Below are 19,289 nucleotides of genomic sequence, written 5' to 3' on the forward strand. Positions count from 1 at the left end.
CAGTATCCACATTCTCAACACAGTGTAATCAAATTGGTGTTTATGTAATCTTGTTTTTGTAGACGGAAGGTGTACATTTCAATGTTTGGTACATAGCTGAGAGCTTTTCACCAGTGTCCCTGACCTCACATTACAATCCAGTGAAACATAATATATGGGCTTTTTAAAATAAATAAATAAATAAATAAAAATAAAAAAATAAGGTGAAGGCTAATTAAGCATGTTGTTTAAGCATGTTGTAGAAAGGAATGTAATGGAAAAGTCTAGGGATATTGCCTTTGTTTCTTTATTACATTAACTTATTTGCAGAGTTCAGTAAATTACAGTCAAAATAGAAAATCCAAATAACACTTTACACTTGATCTCTCACTCACTCACTCGCTGACTCACTCACACACACACACACACACACACACACACACACACACATATATATTGTAGATTCCATTTAATGCCATAGACTCAGATGCCAATCACAGCTGTAAAAACCTTTGTGTTTTTGTGTCTGTGATGCAACGTACACAAAGGAAATTAACAGAGAGCTGCCCACACCATGTGCTTGCATGGGTATCATACTGACACAGTGACAGCTTACGAAAAACTGCTCAACTTGTCTGTTAATATCCACACAGTCTGTTTCCCCCCTCTCTCTCCCTTTTGCATTGATGGGCCAAGGTGATCAGCGGGATCAAAACAGGATTAGTGTACGCTTATCTGGCATCATAGATGCTCAGCAAACAGGATGTGATTTTCGTTCGTTGCTTCATCTAAACTTCATCTAGCTAAGACATTCTGTGCAAGCATATGTAGGTGTTTATCACCACTACATACAGACTGCTAAATATTTAGGTTTATTCATTTCTGTTCATAAACAGCCATTAAGAATTGACCGATTACATTGCTAGCATTGCTAGAACGGTCAGATGACTTTTTGTTGATAGTTTTCAGTCAGTACTTGGAAGCGACAGGCAAGTATGCCTCTGTCAAAATTAAATATATGCTCAAAAGAAATGCAATAATTGATTTTTTTGGTTTCAGATGCAGCAGCGCTCTAACAACACCTTACATCGGTGTTATCAGTGTTTTGTGTCTATGAGCAGGGTACACAAGTAACTCTGACTTCCTTTCGTTATGTTCCTCCCACCTATCCCTGCATGGTCTTTGTTATCAGTACAGATTTTAATTTTTCATCCATAGTCCAACATCATGTGTAAATCCATTAGCAACCCTGGGCTCATTCAGTCAGTCCCAGCTCCTTTGCTGGCACTCCCTCTCCTCTCAGGTGCAGGTTTCCTGATAAGCCCTTATAATGCTCTCATAAGCCGGAGGCGGTGTATGTGTGGCATGGAAACCCCTCAGACTACTGTTCCCCCAGAATGACTCGGGCCTGGATGGGGTGCTGGCTGGTGTGGCTGCTGTTTGAGCCGATCCAGTTGAGGTGGTCAGAGTTGGGGTTCGAGGCAGTGTTGTCTGGCTCCCCTGCTCTGCCTCCCTGGCGATTTGGCTGCACTGAAGCAGAGGATGGAAGGTAGACGCCCTGAAGCTGGATTTACGCCCCAGCGGGTCGACCTGGTCCGGGGATGAGGCCTGGCGGTGGAAGCTGAACGCAGCGCTCACCAAACTGTTGTTGCTGCGCCGGTCATAGCTGCTATTGCGGTTGAAACCTGGACGGGCACGAGAAGAGCGTGACTGGCGAGGGGGGCGGCGGGTGATGCTGGCAGAGCCTGCTCGGCGTCGGGACATCCAGGTGAGGAGCACATAGACCAGGGCTCCCAAGACCAGGCCCACCACCATAGACACACAGAAGGCTATAATCAGAGGGACTGTGGAGAGGGAAAAATAACTATAAAATTGGACTTTGATGATCTGTGCTGTGTAGAACAGCTATCAGCAGATTCGATGTCATAATACATGGTACATTTTGTCTATTCATTGTCAGTAAAATCTATATAAGCTTTTTCTATATTATTCTTCTGTTCATAAGCTTTTATTTTGTCCTGAGCCCCATGTAGTCTTTCATTTTCCACCATTGCTATGAGGGATAAGCGCTCATAAAACAAGTTATGTACATGTAATGCATATAAATGCACTTTATCCCTAGGAACTGGTTTTCTCATCAACCCCGGTGCAGGGGAAGAGTTTTAATTAAAATCTACGGCTTTGCCAAGACTGCAGAAACCCTCAGTCAGAACCAAATGGAGCTTTGCCAACAGCATCTTGCAATATGGTACACCACGACAAAATAATAACAGGCCTTCCTCTGTCGTGTTTACTAGAGCAAGCCTTTCGGAGACAAAAAACTGATTGCATCTCATTCCCACAAAATAGGGATTGACTTCTTTCTCCCTGCTTCCCTGTCTTAGAAGCAGCAGACCCGACGTGCGTGCTTGAGAGAAAAGAGAGAATGCAGCGGCTAAGACAAATTCCACTGGCCTGCTGCCAGGGAAAACAAATCAGTTTCCTTTCAATAGAGTTAAGCTTCATATAGTGTGAACCTACTCGCTACCAGTTCACAATTCCACTTTTTTTTATTTCCCTGAGTTTGGGTGCTGGAAAAGCAGAGATTGGTCAGTGATCATCTGGAAATGACATTTGGGAAAACTAAGAAAAAAACAACAGTGAAAAAGCACATTGTTGCTTTGTAGTGACAGAGTTAGTTTTACATTACTTTTTAAAATCACTGATGTTTCTTTAAATGTTCTCATTTCACAAAGTTTTCGTCAGAGGGAATTAAGTCCAGACATCTATTTATTTAAAATCTTGAATTCCTTAGAGAACAACTGAGCCAGTCAGAGCGACCACATCAAGAGGGACCTCTAAAAGGGATAAGAAGTTAAAAAAAAACAACTCACCAGCATCAAAAGACTTAAGTATTTCCAGAAAGAGGTTAGTGTCGTTCTCAGCCATGACTTTCTCTGTTCTGTCAGAGGAGAAGAAGAGGGATTGTTACTCATGTAGTCTGTCCCTTCGTCTCTCTTCGTCTCTCTTCCTCTCTCCTTCTGTCAGTTCCTGTCTGTCTCTTTTTCTTTTGATGGATTTTCCTCCCTTACAACGTCCCCTCTTTCCTATTCTCACTTTCTCTCTCTCCTCCCTTCCTCACTTTCTCTCTCTCTCTCTCTCTCTCTCTCTCTCTCTCTCTCTCTCTCTCTCTCTCTCTCTCTCTCCCTCCCTCCCTCCCTCCCCTCTGTCTCTTTCTCTGAGAGAGGCTCAGCCCAGAGGCACACAGGATTCCCTCCAAGGCTAACTGTGGCAGCTCTCTTGTTTATGGAAGCGGAAAACCTCACTGTCACGTTTCCTGCTTTTCTGCTTGAAATTAGCAACAGGACTGGCTTATCTGCCCAGGACAGAGATCCTGGAGGTGGGGAGACGGGGTGTTGCTGTAATCACTTCCTCTGCCATCATTTCCTTAAGGTTGATTAATGTGAAACTGTATCACCCACCCCAAACCACAAGCCTCTGTCCTCCAGTGTTCTCCATAGGACAGTCTACTGCCCCTTCAGATTTGTTTCCCTCTCTGAAGTGAACAATTCAGTTTTTCTTATATTCTTCTCTTATACCACAGAAACCACAGGCGACACTTTCCCCATGAGCCACAGTAGCAGTTACAACCCAGAATCTAAAATTAATGTTGAAGGTAAAACCTCAATGGCATGGGTGGTGGCAATAACCACTTTTAATAATGACTACTTATAACGACAGACAAAATTATACTACTCTATGCTTCATTTTTTAAAGCAGCTTGTGAGTGTGTGGCTATCTGAGCCTGTGCTGATTTCCAGCCACTTTGTTAGTAAGCTCAGTCTTTCCACAGTGTCTGCCAGGTCAGTGGTGCCTGCATAGGACGTCTGGTCCTGTCTCAGTTGGACAGATCCAGTAAAAACACTGGGCTTTGATAAGATAGAAAAGCAGCGAGGCCTCTCTTTTATGAACCACACACTCCCACCATTTTTTACTTTGAGGTTGTTTCCATCCCTGACAGCTCAGGATGCAGCGGATAAAAGTGAGGCTATTCATATGTTACTCATTCTTGATCCCACAGCCAACATTGTCTCACACTAATCCACTCCTGCGCTGTTCTGCAAGGTCATCAATGCAGGCACAAGGACGGATGCAAGAGTATTCATATTGGAATGCAGCTGATGTTAGAACAGGGAAGTTTTGTTGCCTGTTTGCTCCCTCAGCTTTGTATTTTTCTTGCCAAGTTGCACATTCAGAACTTACAGTAAGAGATTATCATAAACCACCCTTTGCCTCAACCTTAACTTAATTATAAGAGCTCTTATAGCTATCAATAACAATTTTTGAAATGTTGATTTTCAAACATATTAAGATTGTTTACCAAATTGTGAGAACCCTCCACTCTCAGCCTCCACACTGCATAGAGAGAGTGTGTTTGGGCCAAATCTGGAACTTCCTTTAATTGTTGACCATGCAGTAAAACCCATCCAAAAGAACCAGCAGACACCCGCTTGAGTGTCAGGTGGCATGTGGGGCCATTGTGTCCTGTTATCACAAAGATTGTAGGGAACTGGGCCAGTTCGCATACAGGTGGAGGAGACATTCTTCAGAAGAATGGACTTGTGTTTTATAGCCGAAGTTCATAGCTGGTGGTAATTAGCATTGTTAAAATGTCTTTAGGCAGGATGATGAATTATTGCATAGTGCATTTTCTAAGTGTGATTTCACAAGGAGATTAACCCTTTTCTGAGGTGATTGTAGGTTGCAATGAAAGGTATACGATTTCTGTTTAGTAAGAGTCCTACAGATTTTCAGAACTGATTGACCAACATGATACCAATCAACTGTTTATTGTTAAAGTTTACCAATATTTAAGTGTCGCTTGTGCTTTGACAGTGAGCACTTATGTAAAAACCTAATTTTGATGATGGTGGGAAGTGGTGTGAGGGCTTCTTCTTTTTCTTCTTCTTCTTCTTCTTCTTCTTCTTCTTCTTCTTCTTCTTCTTCTTCTTCTGCTTCTGCTTCTTCTGCTTCATCTTCTAACCCTTCTTGCTCTTCTTCTTATTATTATTAATTATAATAATATCTCAGCAATCTTTTTAGGTTGAGAGGGCCACCTAAGTAAAAGGCTTTTCTCATGACCAACATACCCAGACCAAACACCAGAGGGTGACAGTTGCTATCATGAGTTACCTTTCTCTGTTTGAACAGCAGATGGAGTGATACTCCATGATAAATGCACAGCCAATATGTGTCAGGTCTACTCCCAGCCTGACCCATTAAAATATGTAGGTTAGCCTCTGTGAAACAATCTACATGTCTTCAAAAAGTACAATTTTTTTTTCCACCAAAATAATCTAGGACGTAGAGTAACATATCCCATGTTAAACCTGCATTGGTAAACAGGTAAGATGAAAAAAATCTTCATCTTAATTCTCATTTTAATAATGTATTTAATCTTATGTCTTAAAATAAAATTTAAAAAAAAAAAAAATCCTCCTCAAAAGATGGTCAATTTCTTCCTGTTGGGTGAGGTCAGTCCACTCATTTCATGTGAAGTTTAACTTGTTTCAGGAATTTTGTAGAAGAAAGTGTCCATATGTTAAATTACTCCATAATATCAATAAGATGTCACTTGAATCAAGAAAATGACTGAACCCCATTGATTTATATAAGAAGCAAGTGATATTATCTCACTGTAATGGCAGATTTTATTTCCCCCTATTAGAATTATAAGATACAACATTAGATTGTGAAACTCTTGATTTGTATGATGACTTTTAGCCCACCAAGTATGGTTTCAGAGCAATAATATGTTACCTTGAACATCTCTCTCTGAGGTTCTGTGCCATTCATGTAGGGAAAGAGTTTGATTTTGACATGCGGGTTGACGAGAGGAGTTTTCTAATGAGATTTTAGAAAACTGCTGACTGTGTATGAAGGAGATTACCACACTGGCGGTCTCGGCCCCAGCTTTCTGGCTGTGCGCGGATAAGATAAGAAAGACGGATCCTTTCCTGGTAGGGTTTGGCTACGATGCCGGAAGGATTCCCCGCTGACCATTGTGCTCTGCCTCTGCTCTCTGCTCCCTTCTGCTGCAGCAGCCTCCCTCCTCTCTCCAGCTGAAGCTGCTTGCTCCTGAGGGGCTCTGCATGGTAGAGGTCACCCCGAGCCGAGCTGCGTAAAAATGTGGGAATCAGCAATCCCTTCCTGCTGCAGAGTAGCGGGCTAGCCCAGCCAAATCCCACAACATTTCAATGCAATGGCAAGTCAAATAGCTGATTCGGATAACTTTTCCACAAATAGCTGGATTAATAGGCACATTAGTTGACTTGAAGTGCTGATTTAGTTGTCATTGTGTGAGTTGAGGTTATACTGTTTGAGGTGATTGATTTTCCCCTAACCTTACTCAGGATTTTGATTATGTGCATACCTGGCATGCGGTCTGTTTATATCATATATTCCGTTATAAATGTTTATATATGACATATTTTGGTATTAGCTGGGGTTTTATTGACTTTATGATGAAAAATTGGTGCATTTACCAGTAACCTGTTCCTGTTATACCCTTTATGGCAGCCTGCTGTGTTGGCAGTTGAGGAGTTTTCAGATTGAAACTCCAAACTCCAAAAATCTCAGCGCCGGGTAAACATTATTTTACTTGGTCAGTACAGACACCCGTTAACCTACATCAGTGCTTGAAAGAGATTTCTTCCATTTTCCCCCCCTGTTACAGTTGTTCTGTTTTTTTTTGTTTTGTTTTCTTGCCTGCTATGAGGATGAAGTTGGGCGTCATTCTGTTTGTTGTGGGCAAGTAAAACATTTTGAGACTGTAAACAGTGATATTGGGCTTAAAATAAACTTGAACTGGAGCTTGCTTGAAAAAGATATCAGGACTAAAAAGTTTTCTTTAGAAATAGATTTTGTTGGGGATGATCCTGATATTATATGCTTGTAATAATGCCAGTTCAAATCCATAATATCGCAAAATCACCTTAAGTAATTAAGTTAACACACATAACTTCCAAAATGATTTTTGCCCCATGCATTCAATTTCACTGTTCCGCCAAAACAGGGTTGAGGATCTGTAATTGATGAGTTTATATCTTTTTCTCGCTCCCACTGTCATTTCCCACTTTGCTGGATTAGGCTGACCATAGTAGTGCTCCTTTCAACTCTGCCAAGAGCTCTCCTGAGATGATGAAAGGACTTGTCTAATGGGATTACACATCGCGATAAGTGCTCAGAGCCTAGTGGTGCATCACACCTCCTCCCTGCATTTCAAACAGCAGCATTGATCTGCTGTGGAATAACATATCCTGGATGTATAGTTGTGCAGGGATGCATCACTGAAAGAGTGTGTGTTGACTCCAGATTGATGACTTGTATAACAGTTTAGGCTTTTTTGTGAATAAGTGCCAGCTGCAAAATGTGCCTGTACCTTGAAATATTATTTTAATATGGTCAGAAGATGCCTGCTTTTTGTAGGTTTATATAAAGTAACAAATATGCTGTCAGCATCACTGATTTTGAGACTGATTTTGTTCTCTCTCTTTCATTTTGTCTCCCTCTCACTCACTTTCTCACTCAATCACAAACCCTATCACACACACATCAGCACACACATCTCTTAACAGAGGGATGAGTGGGTATGGCAAGGTACCTGGCACCCCATTGGTTCCTACGCCTCAAAGAGATGTGGGAGAAATTCCTTTTGATTGGACAGCAGGTGGCAGTGCATGCAGGCCAGTTAGCCGTCCTGTCTGCAGGAGTGAGAGGCTTAGAGGAGGGAGGGCACCGCTGAGATGTACCGTACACACACACACGCACGGAGGAACACACGCACGCCCGCCTTCATCATCGGGGGAGGAGCTTGGGAGGAGTGAGAGGATTGCAGGCTGCTACTGCAACAGGGATGACTTGTTCAGAGGAACACAGCAGCATGGACTCGACTCGGTCTCCGTAGCCTGCAGACAGTTTGAAGACACAGAACTGTTAACAACCAAATCTAACTCCTGATCGAGGCATGAGACCGTTGCTGGGGTGACACAGTTGGGACACAAGTTGAGTGACCTCGGGGCAGTGGCATGGCATCACCCAGGCACTACGGGCGCTCTGCCAGGGATATTGCCAATGTGATGCAGAGGCTGCAAGGTAAGTGTAAAGTGCTTACTCATTCACGCTGCTCCACCTTGGCTGGCTGTGTTTTTGTAGAGGTGACCCGGTGCAAGGCATGACACAGCAAAATGTATCTTGAGCCAAAGGTATATTACTGCAGTAAACAGTGAATCTTCTCTATTCTTCTTATGAAGGGGTTCTCTCTGAAGCAAAGGAATTCATGTTCATATGGCTTTGAAAGCTGATAAGTGTGCAGTATTGGAAGGACACAACTGAGAGTGAGGTATCCAATGACACAGCATGCAGTATTCAAATACAGTGGGTGCTCTTAGGTTTGCGCTGTTTTGTCTAACATTCACTCGATATCAGTGCTCTATTGCTAAAGGTCAACTTTGGAGGAGTTTTTCTTCATGATAACGGATGCAGATGGATTCATTTCGGTGTGTGTGTCAGTGCATGTGACCGTGACTGACACATTTAATGTGTTAAGGAGAAAGAGGGCTTAAGCTAACAAGTGAAAAATGAGATAATGTCCCAGTGTGTGATGTTCTTTCACGTGTTTCAGTGAGTGTGAGTATGCATCTGCAGTGTGCATGTTTGGGAGTGTGTTGTGTATATACCGTTTGTGTACATGCATGCTTGTGTGTATGTATGTGTGTGTGTGTGTGTGTGTTTGTGTGTGCGTGTGTTTATGTCTGTATGTGGATAGACAGTGAAGCAGACAGTGGCTAAGATAATCCTCAGAGTAGCTGACAGGATGAAGTCTATTCTTCCGTCTCAACTCTGCTGGAGCAGCTGGGCTGTCTTACTAAGACTTTATTGTGGACACTCATATCCCCAGATTATCATACAGACAACACTAGCATGAATTACAACCATGGTATTTGCTAATCCTCTCCATCCATTATTATTTTCTTATCTTATCTCACCTCTCATATAACTTTATTTTCTTTTGTGTACATTGTAAATAAGCCACTAAGTTGTCCCATTTCTAAAAGTTGCAGCAGGTGTAATTTGGCTGCACCGGTACTGTCTGTCTTGCAGCCCTCTGCTGTAGAACAGCTCCTCTCTCACACATACTCCCCCCAAAACCGCTGCACTAACAGATCCAGATTGATGACACTCGCAAAGTAGCAGGAGAGTCAGGTGACACCGGAGCTGAGATCCAATATGGCTGCTGCCTGTGTGGCTTCTGAGGTGGCAGTTTCTGTTATAGCAGAGAACAGCATCAGCAGCCACGTGGCTCCTCTGCATCACTGTTTTGCAGGTGTGAGAGCAGCCTCTGAATCACAGTAACTGTCCTCTGATTGATTCGATTTCAAAAGGTAGCCTCTTCCAGTGCAAAGACAGTTTTTGACTGGACTATCATATTCTGTGTGAACCAAACAATCAAGCTTATGGCAGAAAAGGGTGTGAAATTGTTGCAGTCTTTTAAGTAGGAGGGCATTTTTCCTTTCAAATTCTGTTGTCGAGAGATTCCCTCTTATCTGTTTGTCTTATCTTATTTACCAGCTGATGTTCAACATCTAGAAAACCAACAAGAAATAACTGAGGTGAGTTTGGAGCCACAAGGGAGCCTTTTGTTTGTAGTTAAATTCACTAACTCCATTTAACACTACGAGGCTAGACATGACATGGGCTGTAATTAATGCAGTTTTGCCCCATGCGTGGCTCGTTCCAAAAATAGACTCCTGACTGGTTCCTGTGGTTGTGGGTGTGTCTGCCTCACACTGGCCGGCAATACCTTTATCTGCTCTCACCAAACAGTCCCCGTTGGTTTATTGTTGATGCCTTGTGGCATGCAAGCTTTTCAGATAAAAGAAGCCTTGTTGGTGTGGCTATCTTTACAGATGGACGGATCAGGGGTGTTTGGGAGAGATACAGCCTCAAAACAACCATGTTTGTGTTAACCTTACTGTAGCTGAGAGACATTTGAGTTTGTGGCCATTCAATAACATCTCATGAAGTTTTTTTGTAGTTGTTAGTCCTTCACGACACCTTGAAAAAGGGACGTATGTTCTTGGCATTCTGCCTGCTGTGTGAACACATAAAAAAATTTTTATATAAAAAAATCCTGTGCTCTTTTTCAAGTATTCTTCTTTGTGTTACGTATTTAATATGTTCTGCTTAGAGTAGGTGATCACATTAGCTAATTTACAGGAGGCACTGGCAATCTAATTTGACATGACATTTTATTTGATATGTGCTGCATCCCCTCTCTCTCCTGGGACAGGAGAAATGAAGCTGTGATGGAATCATCAAGATGCCTTGTACAAATCAAAGGGGGAAGCCTATGTTTTCATTGAACATGAAACAGCCTTCAGCATAGGAAGAAGACGGCAAACATGTGTTCCTTGTCTTCAGTGTAGTTGTCTCTTTGAGTGTTCCTATAGGTGCAGTCACAAGCTCAACCCCAAGTGACAGTACTAAATGAAATCAATGCTGCCTTTGTTCAGAGCAGAATCCAGTTCATCTGCCAGAACTGCAGTAATACTGATTATTCAGTGGGATAAACCTGGTGAGATCGGGTATATTCATGTGCTTTAGCGAGAGGGAGACTGGTTGCAATCTAATTTTCCCAGCACCTGAGAGTTAAATAAAGATAGGTAATCTAACTCCATTTTGTGTGTCTTTTAAAGCTTGATTAGATTAACATATTTTACTCCTCCTCTCAAGAGAGGACAATGTTCTCAAATTAGCTACGTTCCACAAATCACCAGATACCATGAAATGAACTATATTCCCTTCAGGCTCAATTTGGAAGCTGTTAGTAACCGTTCAACACAACATCAAAACAATCAAAACTTTTGCCCCAGTTTTGGGGCTGTGTTTTTCTCCCTTCAACCATCTCTTTTTTTGTACCTCTCTGTCGCAGTGAAAAACAGCAATTAGTGACACCATATGGCAGAGAATGGCGAGGCCGCTTTGAACACCTCCCAGCCTGAACTCCTCCATATGCCGTGGAATTTGCTTGTTTGTTGTCTCACATTAATGAGAAAAGCGAGCCACTGTTTTTCTATTTCCATTTCTCACCTGTTTTCTCCATCGTGGGCGGTAGAGGCAAAGCTTTTCCCGCCTATGCCTGTGGGTTCTACCGTCTGCTATTCTATTCAGTAGACAGGTTTGCTATAAGTCTCAGTGCATTGGCGTGCTGCTGGGAGCACCTGCCTGAGTTTTCAGTGACTGGGCACTGGGTTATCCTGTATTTCACTAACAATTTGTTTGTGATCACAATAATGCAATCTAGCTGGAGACAGATAGCCACACAAAATGTGTGGTATGGTTAAGACCTTTACTCTGACTTTAGATATTCTTTGAGGAGTGTGGGAAAGGCTTTGGGGGGTTAGTTGTGGTGGTGGTGGTGGTGGTGGGGGTTTGGCAGTTCAGAGCTGCTACACCCACCTTCACTGCAAAAATCTCATGAGTCATTTAAACTCACTTTTAAGTGTAAAAAAAAAAAAAACAATTAAAAAATTTACTTGTGGGATTAGATAATTCTGCTTGGCTCCAACTAATAATCAAGTGCTTTTTTTTCAGAATTGTCTCAATATTAGTGGACTGATCTACCATATTCTGTCTTGTTTCAACATATTTAATCTTGTTCCCAGAAAAAAAAAATCCTGGAACAAGTGAAAGTGCATTGGAAACAAGTGGAATTGTCTCATCACACTGGCAGTTTTTTTTAAAATCACATTTCAAGAAAAATATTTTAATACTCTGCATGAGACTACATTACTTGTTAAGATGGAGATTTTTTTTTTGCACTGAGGGTAGCAGAGGTGAGCAGATCTGGAAGATATTAGCAACTCATTGGCTACTGAGTGCCATGTTGAGAGAATTAGGGAACAGAGAGAGGCAGGGGGGAAAGCAAGAAAATGAGACAGTAAAGGGTGGGCTGTGAGAGCCCTCATAACAGTTTCTAAGCTCCTGGTGGCTCACAGGACTGGCACAGTTCCTCAGGTTGGCAGTGTGCCAGGGTGACATCCTGTTGCCAGGGGCGACATCATGGTTCGGCCGCAGCCAAAGAAGGCCCAGGCAGACGGTCACCTTGAGCCGTGCCAGCCTCCTGTATAGTTCTGACACCCCATTTATCGTCCACAGCTCTGGACACCATGGGCTCATGCACACAAACACGTGCACGCACACAGAAACAAACATGAGTGTTAAAAATAGCTGTGATGCATCCTTTTTTTTCTCCCCATCATACCGCTGGGAGTCAGCAGTTTAGGCAAGTGGTTAAACAGACACTAAACGGGTCTTCAAGGCCGGCAGCCCATTAACATGATGCCATTACTCTGTGCACCCTCAGAAGTGTGGCAGTGTGTTGTAGACGTGCTGCAGCGTGGGCTGTTTTTTATTCCGCTGTTTCTTCTCCCTGCCTTTCCAGATTGTGTTTATGAGTTGTTGCCATAGCTGCAGTCGCACGACAGCTAGCACAGGCCTTTTTCGCCCCGTGGGCTTATTGGCTATGTCTGGTTCAGCTTCTGCCTCTGTAACAGAACATTATGTTTGATAAAACGGTGTGGGGTTTGTGTGTCTGTGTGGGTGTGCATGTGTTTGCATGTCACCCATACTAGCTTCTCGGTGACAGCTTGTATTGCAGATCAGATTATAATCTCTTTTTACCTGGCAGTCAGGGAGGGTTTGAGTGACACATCACACAAGATTAGGTCACCAGGGGTTCCACCCATGCAATACGGGGGGTTGGGGCAGCTGTCAGTTATTCTAAACCCTCTGTGAAAGATCGTGCCTTCAGAAAGGTCAAGTGTATCTCAGCATTAGTCTAATGGATTCGAAGAAAACAAAAGGAAAAAAAGAAAAATGACAAAAGACACATAGGCACTTTTTTGTAATTAGTTCATACTGGAAGGAAAGGCAGAAATTGACAAAAACTCAGGTCATATTGATGTTTTTTTTTTTTTTTTTTGGCATTTCTTTGTAAGCATTCATGCCAAGTTGCATACCCGGTGATTTTAGCAAGGTACATTGCTCGGTGTGTTTTGAAAAACAAACAGTATTAAAGACTGATGTTGTAACAACACACATACCCCATAATGAAATCTTACATACAAGGCTCTTTACCAAACATATATCTGTGTGTGTGTGTGTGTGTGTGTGTGTGTGTGTGTGTGTGTGTGTGTATATATATATATCTACGTTGTCGATGTACGCCTAGCCCCTAGCCCATATGTGTTGAACATATGGCCTAGGCATGTATGAAAACAGGTTATTGTCCTCATATATGTCCTCATATATATGTCCTCATATATGTGGACTGAAACATGAAACATGTTCAACATGTGTATATGGCAGTGGCAACCACAAAAAATCAATTAGGCTGCATATACTTTCAGTATATGTTGGACCTATATGGCTATATATAAAATGTTGGGCTCTGTATTGAAAATATAGGGATAAATGTTCATTATATTATATTTTCGTGTGGGAGGGGGAGCATTTTTTTTTTTTAACTGCAATGCGATAAACCATTAAACTCAAATGGGCTGTGAAGGCAGTATTGAACAAAGTGCCATTTTTGGCTCCTACTGATTCCATGATAGTACAGTTCCTTCAGCATTTCCATTACATCTCTGATGCTGTCTGTCAGATTGAGGGATGCGATAGTCTTGATGGACACACAGAACAATGTCCTCACAGAGAAATCCAGACACCTGAGCTCTGACCCTGAGACACATTTAGTCTCTGACTCTCATACACTGAGTGTTACGCATGCCCTTATCTTTCACCCACAGACACTTCTATCTTTTTTTTTTTTCACCTGTCACAGTGTGATAGGATGGTGGCAAGTTCTGCCTCGGGCACCCCATTTAGCACTTGAAGCTTTTAAAATAAAGGTCAGAGTGTCATGCACTGACCGCTGGGAGGTCAGCTGACGGGACAACATCACGTTTCTAGCAGAGCCGGGTCAGGAAGTAATTCCCAGTGTTTATTTTAATCTGTTTGGAGTGTGTGGGGTGAAAAAGTGCATTGAGTTTCAAATAGCTTCCTGTTTTTGTCTAAACCAGTGCTTCTCAACCTTTTTAGCTCATGAACCTTTAAAACAAACAAATGCCTACTCCCAGTCCCCTGTCACAGGCTTCATATGCAGAGTGGTGACTGGGCAACCAGGCCAATGACTCCTTTTGAGGTTGTTTCATGAGCTTAATTATCAGAGAAGACACTGAGTTTTTAAAACTGCTCAGAAAACACAAAAATAGAAAAAAAAAAATCTGATAAAAACGTGATGATTGTTTTATATAGTAAAATGTCTTATTTCTTACTTTCTTATTTCTATAATCATTTAGCAATCCTCAAAAAATTATCTATCGACACTGGGTGAGGTGGGGGGCATCGAGGGGTTTGACCCCTGGGTCAAAAACTGGTCTTGTCTAAAAGGTCTTGTTCTGCATATCAAACCTGTTTTATGTGGAAGCAAATCACTTTTTTCTGCTGTTTCCACTCATGTGGTGTTGACTCCTCCTGCAATCAGAAAGCTTCTGTCTGATGGCATTAACCTCTGTCCACATTTCTAAAGGTAATCGATCATCCTATTTTATGAAAAGCATGGCAGTGAAAGTGCTGTGTGTATGAAATCTTATTTGCTGATGTGTTCTGCCCCCCCACAAGCTTCTCCTTCACCCCGAGGCTTCTCAGCTACTCCAGACACAAACACAACATGCCACCTGACAAAACAACCTCTGTTCTCCTGCTTTTATATTTCATACTTCAAGAATGTTAGGTGGGAAATAGAGAACATTCAGGTGATGTTCAAGAAATACACCGGAAATGAACAAACTCCCATCTTGAAAAGCCACTGTGCGCAGACTGACTGGACAGGTGGATGCAAAACAAAACTGAAGCCACACATCTGTTGGCTGCAAAATGAATTGGTTTAGGCTCACTTTCAGTAACTCAGTAAACGGTCCCAGCTGGAGAGGCCTAATACAGAGGTAGACTCAAGTGGTCGGCAGCAGGATTTTGTGGATGATTTTGGCTCGGTTCCAGTTGATATATTTTTGCCGCAAAGACGAGGCATAACTGAATTTATTGCAGCGGCCACTGTGATTTATTTAGTGTGCTGACGCCAATCCTTTTCGCTTTTCTCCTCCCTGTAATGTGTAGTGGGCCGCTGAACCTGGATAAAGAGCTTAGACTGTCTGACCCACTCCTGCACAGCCACCCGCGCAAAAGCATCTCACTCATGAACACACATACACACAAAATCACAAAGCACACACACACACACACATCAACATTAGCTGGAATCAAGAAGAATCAGGAAGTGGATAAAGAAGGGGGGGAGGTGGGCATAGAAAAAGCCATCAAAACCTGTTAAATCACTGTGTGTCAGTCTAGTGGATTAGAAATGTGCGTGTGTGTGTGTGTATCTGTGTGTGTGTTATAGTTATGAGTGTGTTTATACAGTATGTATGTTTGTGATGCAACGACAAAAGTACCTCTCTGCTTCACATACACAAATGCACACATACCCAGCACTCACACACACATGCAAAAATTCATTACATGTCCACACACACACACACACACACACACACACATTCACAGAGGAAACAGAGGAAACATCCAGCAGAAAATATTTTCTCACTGCCAAATTGAGTCTTGCTAATGCTCTTAGTGCCACAGAGCGGTGCGTTGATCTGACCTGTGGTGTTTCCAGCAGAATAGATGTCAGGCATTAGAGGTGTGCTCAGTCCATTTGTGCGTTCAGATTTGTTTTTTTTTTTTTTTTTCTGTTTTTTGTTGTTTTTTTTCATCAGGAGGTGTTTACCGGATAGAGCGGGGCTTCAAAAATGGAAAGAAAATTGTAGCCCAAGTCCATTACAGATTTGATTTGCAGCAGGATAGTGACATATCTTTGTAGTGTGAGATGAATGAAATTGTTTTAAATTTCTGCATTTTACACCCAATGTGATAACAGGGTGTCAACTTATTTATTTATTTATTTAAAGCTTTTAACTATTTGAATATTTTAATCTAATCCATGTATTTCAATATATTTATTTAAGATTTTAATAATTTGGTGCCTTGCTCTTCAATATGTTTATTTATTTATTTATTTTTACTTTTTTTTTTTCCCCCAGTGTAGAAATAGTGCAGGTGCTGAAATTGTTGAGCAAATTACTGTATCAGTGGACTGGCTTTAATGAACACTGTGTGATATTTGGACATTTTTCTGAACAACAAAGTGCTTTCTCTGCACATCTGGTACTGAAAAGGAGGTGATGGTGCTTGAAAGGGGGAAGTGGTTGTTTTGGAAATCATTTTGACTTGTTCCCCCCTTCTTACTCTCTTTAATGTGGTGTCATTATTACTGAAATGTAATTAGCTATGCTAATGGGCTGGCATTTGGACTTCCGTCTTAGCACTTATGCTGGGACTGGTAAAAATGTGTTGTAAATGAAGTGGGATGGGGAAAAGGGAGGGTTGAGTGGAGGCACTGAGGGTGTGTTAGGAGGTGTTATTGAATATGAGGGGTAAAGTGGCCTGATGGAAGTGCAGAGAAGGTTTTTTTTTAATTGGGAATTGTTGGGGTGAAAGGGAAGAGCTGGAATCAGGAAGTGGGGTAAAGGAGGTGTTAGGAAGAGTAGGAGGGCAGAAAAAGCCATCAAAACCTGTTAAATCACGCCGTGTGTCAGTGCAGTGGATTACACACGTGTACACGCTTGTGCTGGGTTGTGGGTTTGTATGCGTGTATATGACACAGAGTATGATGCAATTAGAAGGTGCCTCTCTGCTACCCAACAAAGCCATCCATTAAGTACATGATAGCTTTAACAGGCATGTCACATTAACATTATACTATAGATGATGCTACATTATTGGTGGAGACGCTGGAGAGAAAAAAGGTGCTCCTATATGGTTGCAGCAGGGCAACAACAGTGCCAGGGCTAGTACTGTAATCCTCATAGAGGCAAGCCATACTTTAAACACATGCCCCCACAATATTGTAATAGTTCATACTGAAGCATACATCGACTGCATTAATGAGATTAAATAATTGAATTAAAGGGCACTGAAATGAAATGTGTAACCTTGTACAGTGTGTGTGGAGTGCCTGTCTATCTGGCCAGCGATAATCATCACTGATGAGTTATGGAGAGGATCACTGACAGATAAAGAGAGGAATGAGGGAGGGATGCGAAAGTGCAGAGACTCTTAGCCTCTTTTTTCTGTAACATATGTGGCAATGTTACATATACATTTATTTTTGGGTTCCCAAAAAGGCAAAACAGTCCAAACTACACTAATCTATGAAAGAAACACTTAAAAGGGAGAGCATTTAATAATGCAACAACAGATGTGTATATAGATTTGAATGTGTATGTATGTCTTTCATTTATAGTTATTCATGCAGCAGAATCTTATAATCCTGTTTGTCCTGTTGTAAATCACCCTAACCAAGATCAATTCTGTTTTGTTTCTAAGAGAGAGAAATGACCATAAGGCCTTGAATCTTGAATCTTACAAAAAGGTATTCATAACAGCCTTCAAATATGCACCTTTTACATTGTGTATAAGCTTTTCTGATATGTTCAAGTAGAAGTGTGTAATTGAAGGCCGTAATAAATATTTGTCTTCTTTGCAATATACCGTGGCTTCAATCTCAAATATTTTTTATATTGTAGAACAGACACACCCTTTTACTCACTTTTTCAGGTTGATATAAAGTCTTCTTAAGATAAATTAATTCAGGAAAGTTTTGTGATTATATTAGTGGCTGTTTGCCTTGTGATGATCTCTGGCTAGAGGTTGCAGCTTCCCTGCATTGTCATCTTTCCTTTCCTTTCCTTTCCTTTCCTTTCCTTTCCTTTCCTTTCCTTTCCTTTCCTTTCCTTTCCTTTCCTTCACATGAAACACATTTCCAAAGATGTTTTGTATATTGGGAGGTCAACATGTATGCAGGCTCTCCTCATCCACTAGGTGGCGCTGTGTCTCTACCCTCCTCTCATCAGGCTGAAGGAGAAGTCTTGGCTGCTGAGAGAACAAACCCAAATATCCTTGGGGTGAATAGATTAGGAGATGAGCGGGAGCAGCATCCATTCCACCCTGCAGGAGGCCGTTTGTTTTCGCTTTCATGGCTGAAAAGACGCTGTTCCTCCTCTCCTCAGGAAGCCTTCCACCCCGCAGTCATACCTGTGTGAGCGCCGAGCCCTGACCCAAGTCTAACCCCCAGAACCTCAGAGAGGGATCTGGTGTTTTGTAGGGCTGCCAGGGGCTCCATCAGGGATCCAGACCAGCTGAGGTTCAGTCTGTTTTAACCCCCCAACCCCCCTTTTTTCTGGAGAGAGACTGGAACACTCCTTAGGTTTGTAGCCTCAAGGAGTCTGTTGGTTTATTCTCACACATAAATGGTAAAAAAAAAAAAACGAGTCTGCCTCCATTCAGCTCGTTTTATTCTGTGTGTATGTGTGTGATGTTTGTGTGCGCGCACCTGCTCGGCTCCGTTTCCACCAACTCCCTCGGTGAAGCTTAATAAGTCCCATGAATCCTCAGCATCTTGTTTTGATTTTGTCCCGGGGTTGTTTTTCTAAACCATTTCGCTCTCCAGGGAAGTTGAACTGTCTCACTCTCTGCTCTGTGGCTGCTAACTGCAAGAATTTCCTGAAACATGCCAGCAAACATGCCTATCTATTTGCAAAAGTGATGTGTTTAGATAGAGTTTTCAGACTTCCACTGTGAATATAATTGGTTTTCATCTTGTTTTTTTTTTTTGTTTTTTTTTTTGCTCCCTTTTGAATTCCTTTTATTATTAAATCAGCATCAGTTTGACAGGTTCAGCACCACGGATAGCTCCCCAACACTTCTCTGTCAGCCACTGAGTTGGATAAGTGCGGCTCTACCACAGTAATTTATCACACATCAAAACATCTTTAACTTGGCAAAGAAATGAGTATTAATAGAAACCAAGTCTGCAGGGGCTCATACATCAATACAAGCTTTTTCATTATTTACAGTATTGATAGTGTTGCTTATACTATGGTGCATATAGCACAATAGATTTTTGTCTGTCTGGCTGTAGGAGTTATTTGCAGTGATATTATTGAGTGAGTACTGTGCTGTACGTGAATGCCCTGCTGGATTCTGCTTACCCTTTGATATAAAACGACATGCTTACAATGTACAGTTAGGCTGCTTAATTACATTAATTACATGGGGGCTACATTATGAAATTGAAATTGACAGATGGGCCA

The 19,289-nt window shown here is 41.9% G+C and overlaps 2 protein-coding genes across 7 annotated transcripts in view; one reads left to right on the forward strand and one right to left on the reverse strand.

Moving 5' to 3' along the window:
• Window positions 1-280: 280 nt before the first annotated feature.
• On the reverse strand, window positions 281-3,059 carry myct1a (myc target 1a). The gene is made up of 2 exons (XM_030047272.1): window positions 2,853-3,059; window positions 281-1,823 (listed from the first exon to the last, which is right to left on the reverse strand). Exons 1-2 carry the CDS (start codon window positions 2,905-2,907, stop codon window positions 1,279-1,281), a joined length of 600 nt encoding a protein of 199 aa, XP_029903132.1. The 5' UTR covers window positions 2,908-3,059; the 3' UTR covers window positions 281-1,278.
• A 4,799-nt stretch (window positions 3,060-7,858) lies between these two features.
• Window positions 7,859-19,289, forward strand: part of syne1a (spectrin repeat containing, nuclear envelope 1a) — a 168,153-nt gene continuing 156,722 nt past the window's right edge. For 5 of the 6 annotated variants that reach the window (XM_030047379.1, XM_030047381.1, XM_030047382.1 and 2 more), the window contains exon 1: window positions 7,859-8,112. In XM_030047379.1, the coding sequence (XP_029903239.1) occupies window positions 8,046-8,112 (67 nt within the window). In that variant the 5' untranslated portion in view covers window positions 7,859-8,045. Of the gene's footprint in view, window positions 8,113-18,315; window positions 18,404-19,289 lie in introns of those variants that run through there. The other variant, XM_030047384.1, reaches the window with a different exon arrangement.

Source organism: Myripristis murdjan, chromosome 24, assembly GCF_902150065.1.
Source record: "Myripristis murdjan chromosome 24, fMyrMur1.1, whole genome shotgun sequence".
NCBI lineage: Eukaryota > Metazoa > Chordata > Actinopteri > Holocentriformes > Holocentridae > Myripristis > Myripristis murdjan.

Excerpts from the sequence above, each read along its gene's own strand:
- myct1a (XM_030047272.1), bottom strand. The coding sequence starts at position 2,907 with ATGGCTGAGAACGACACTAACCTCTTTCTGGAAATACTTAAGTCTTTT. Across the intron at positions 1,824-2,852 it reads ACTTAAGTCTTTTGATGCTG|TCCCTCTGATTATAGCCTTC; the intron begins GTGAGTTGTTTT and ends CCCTCTCCACAG.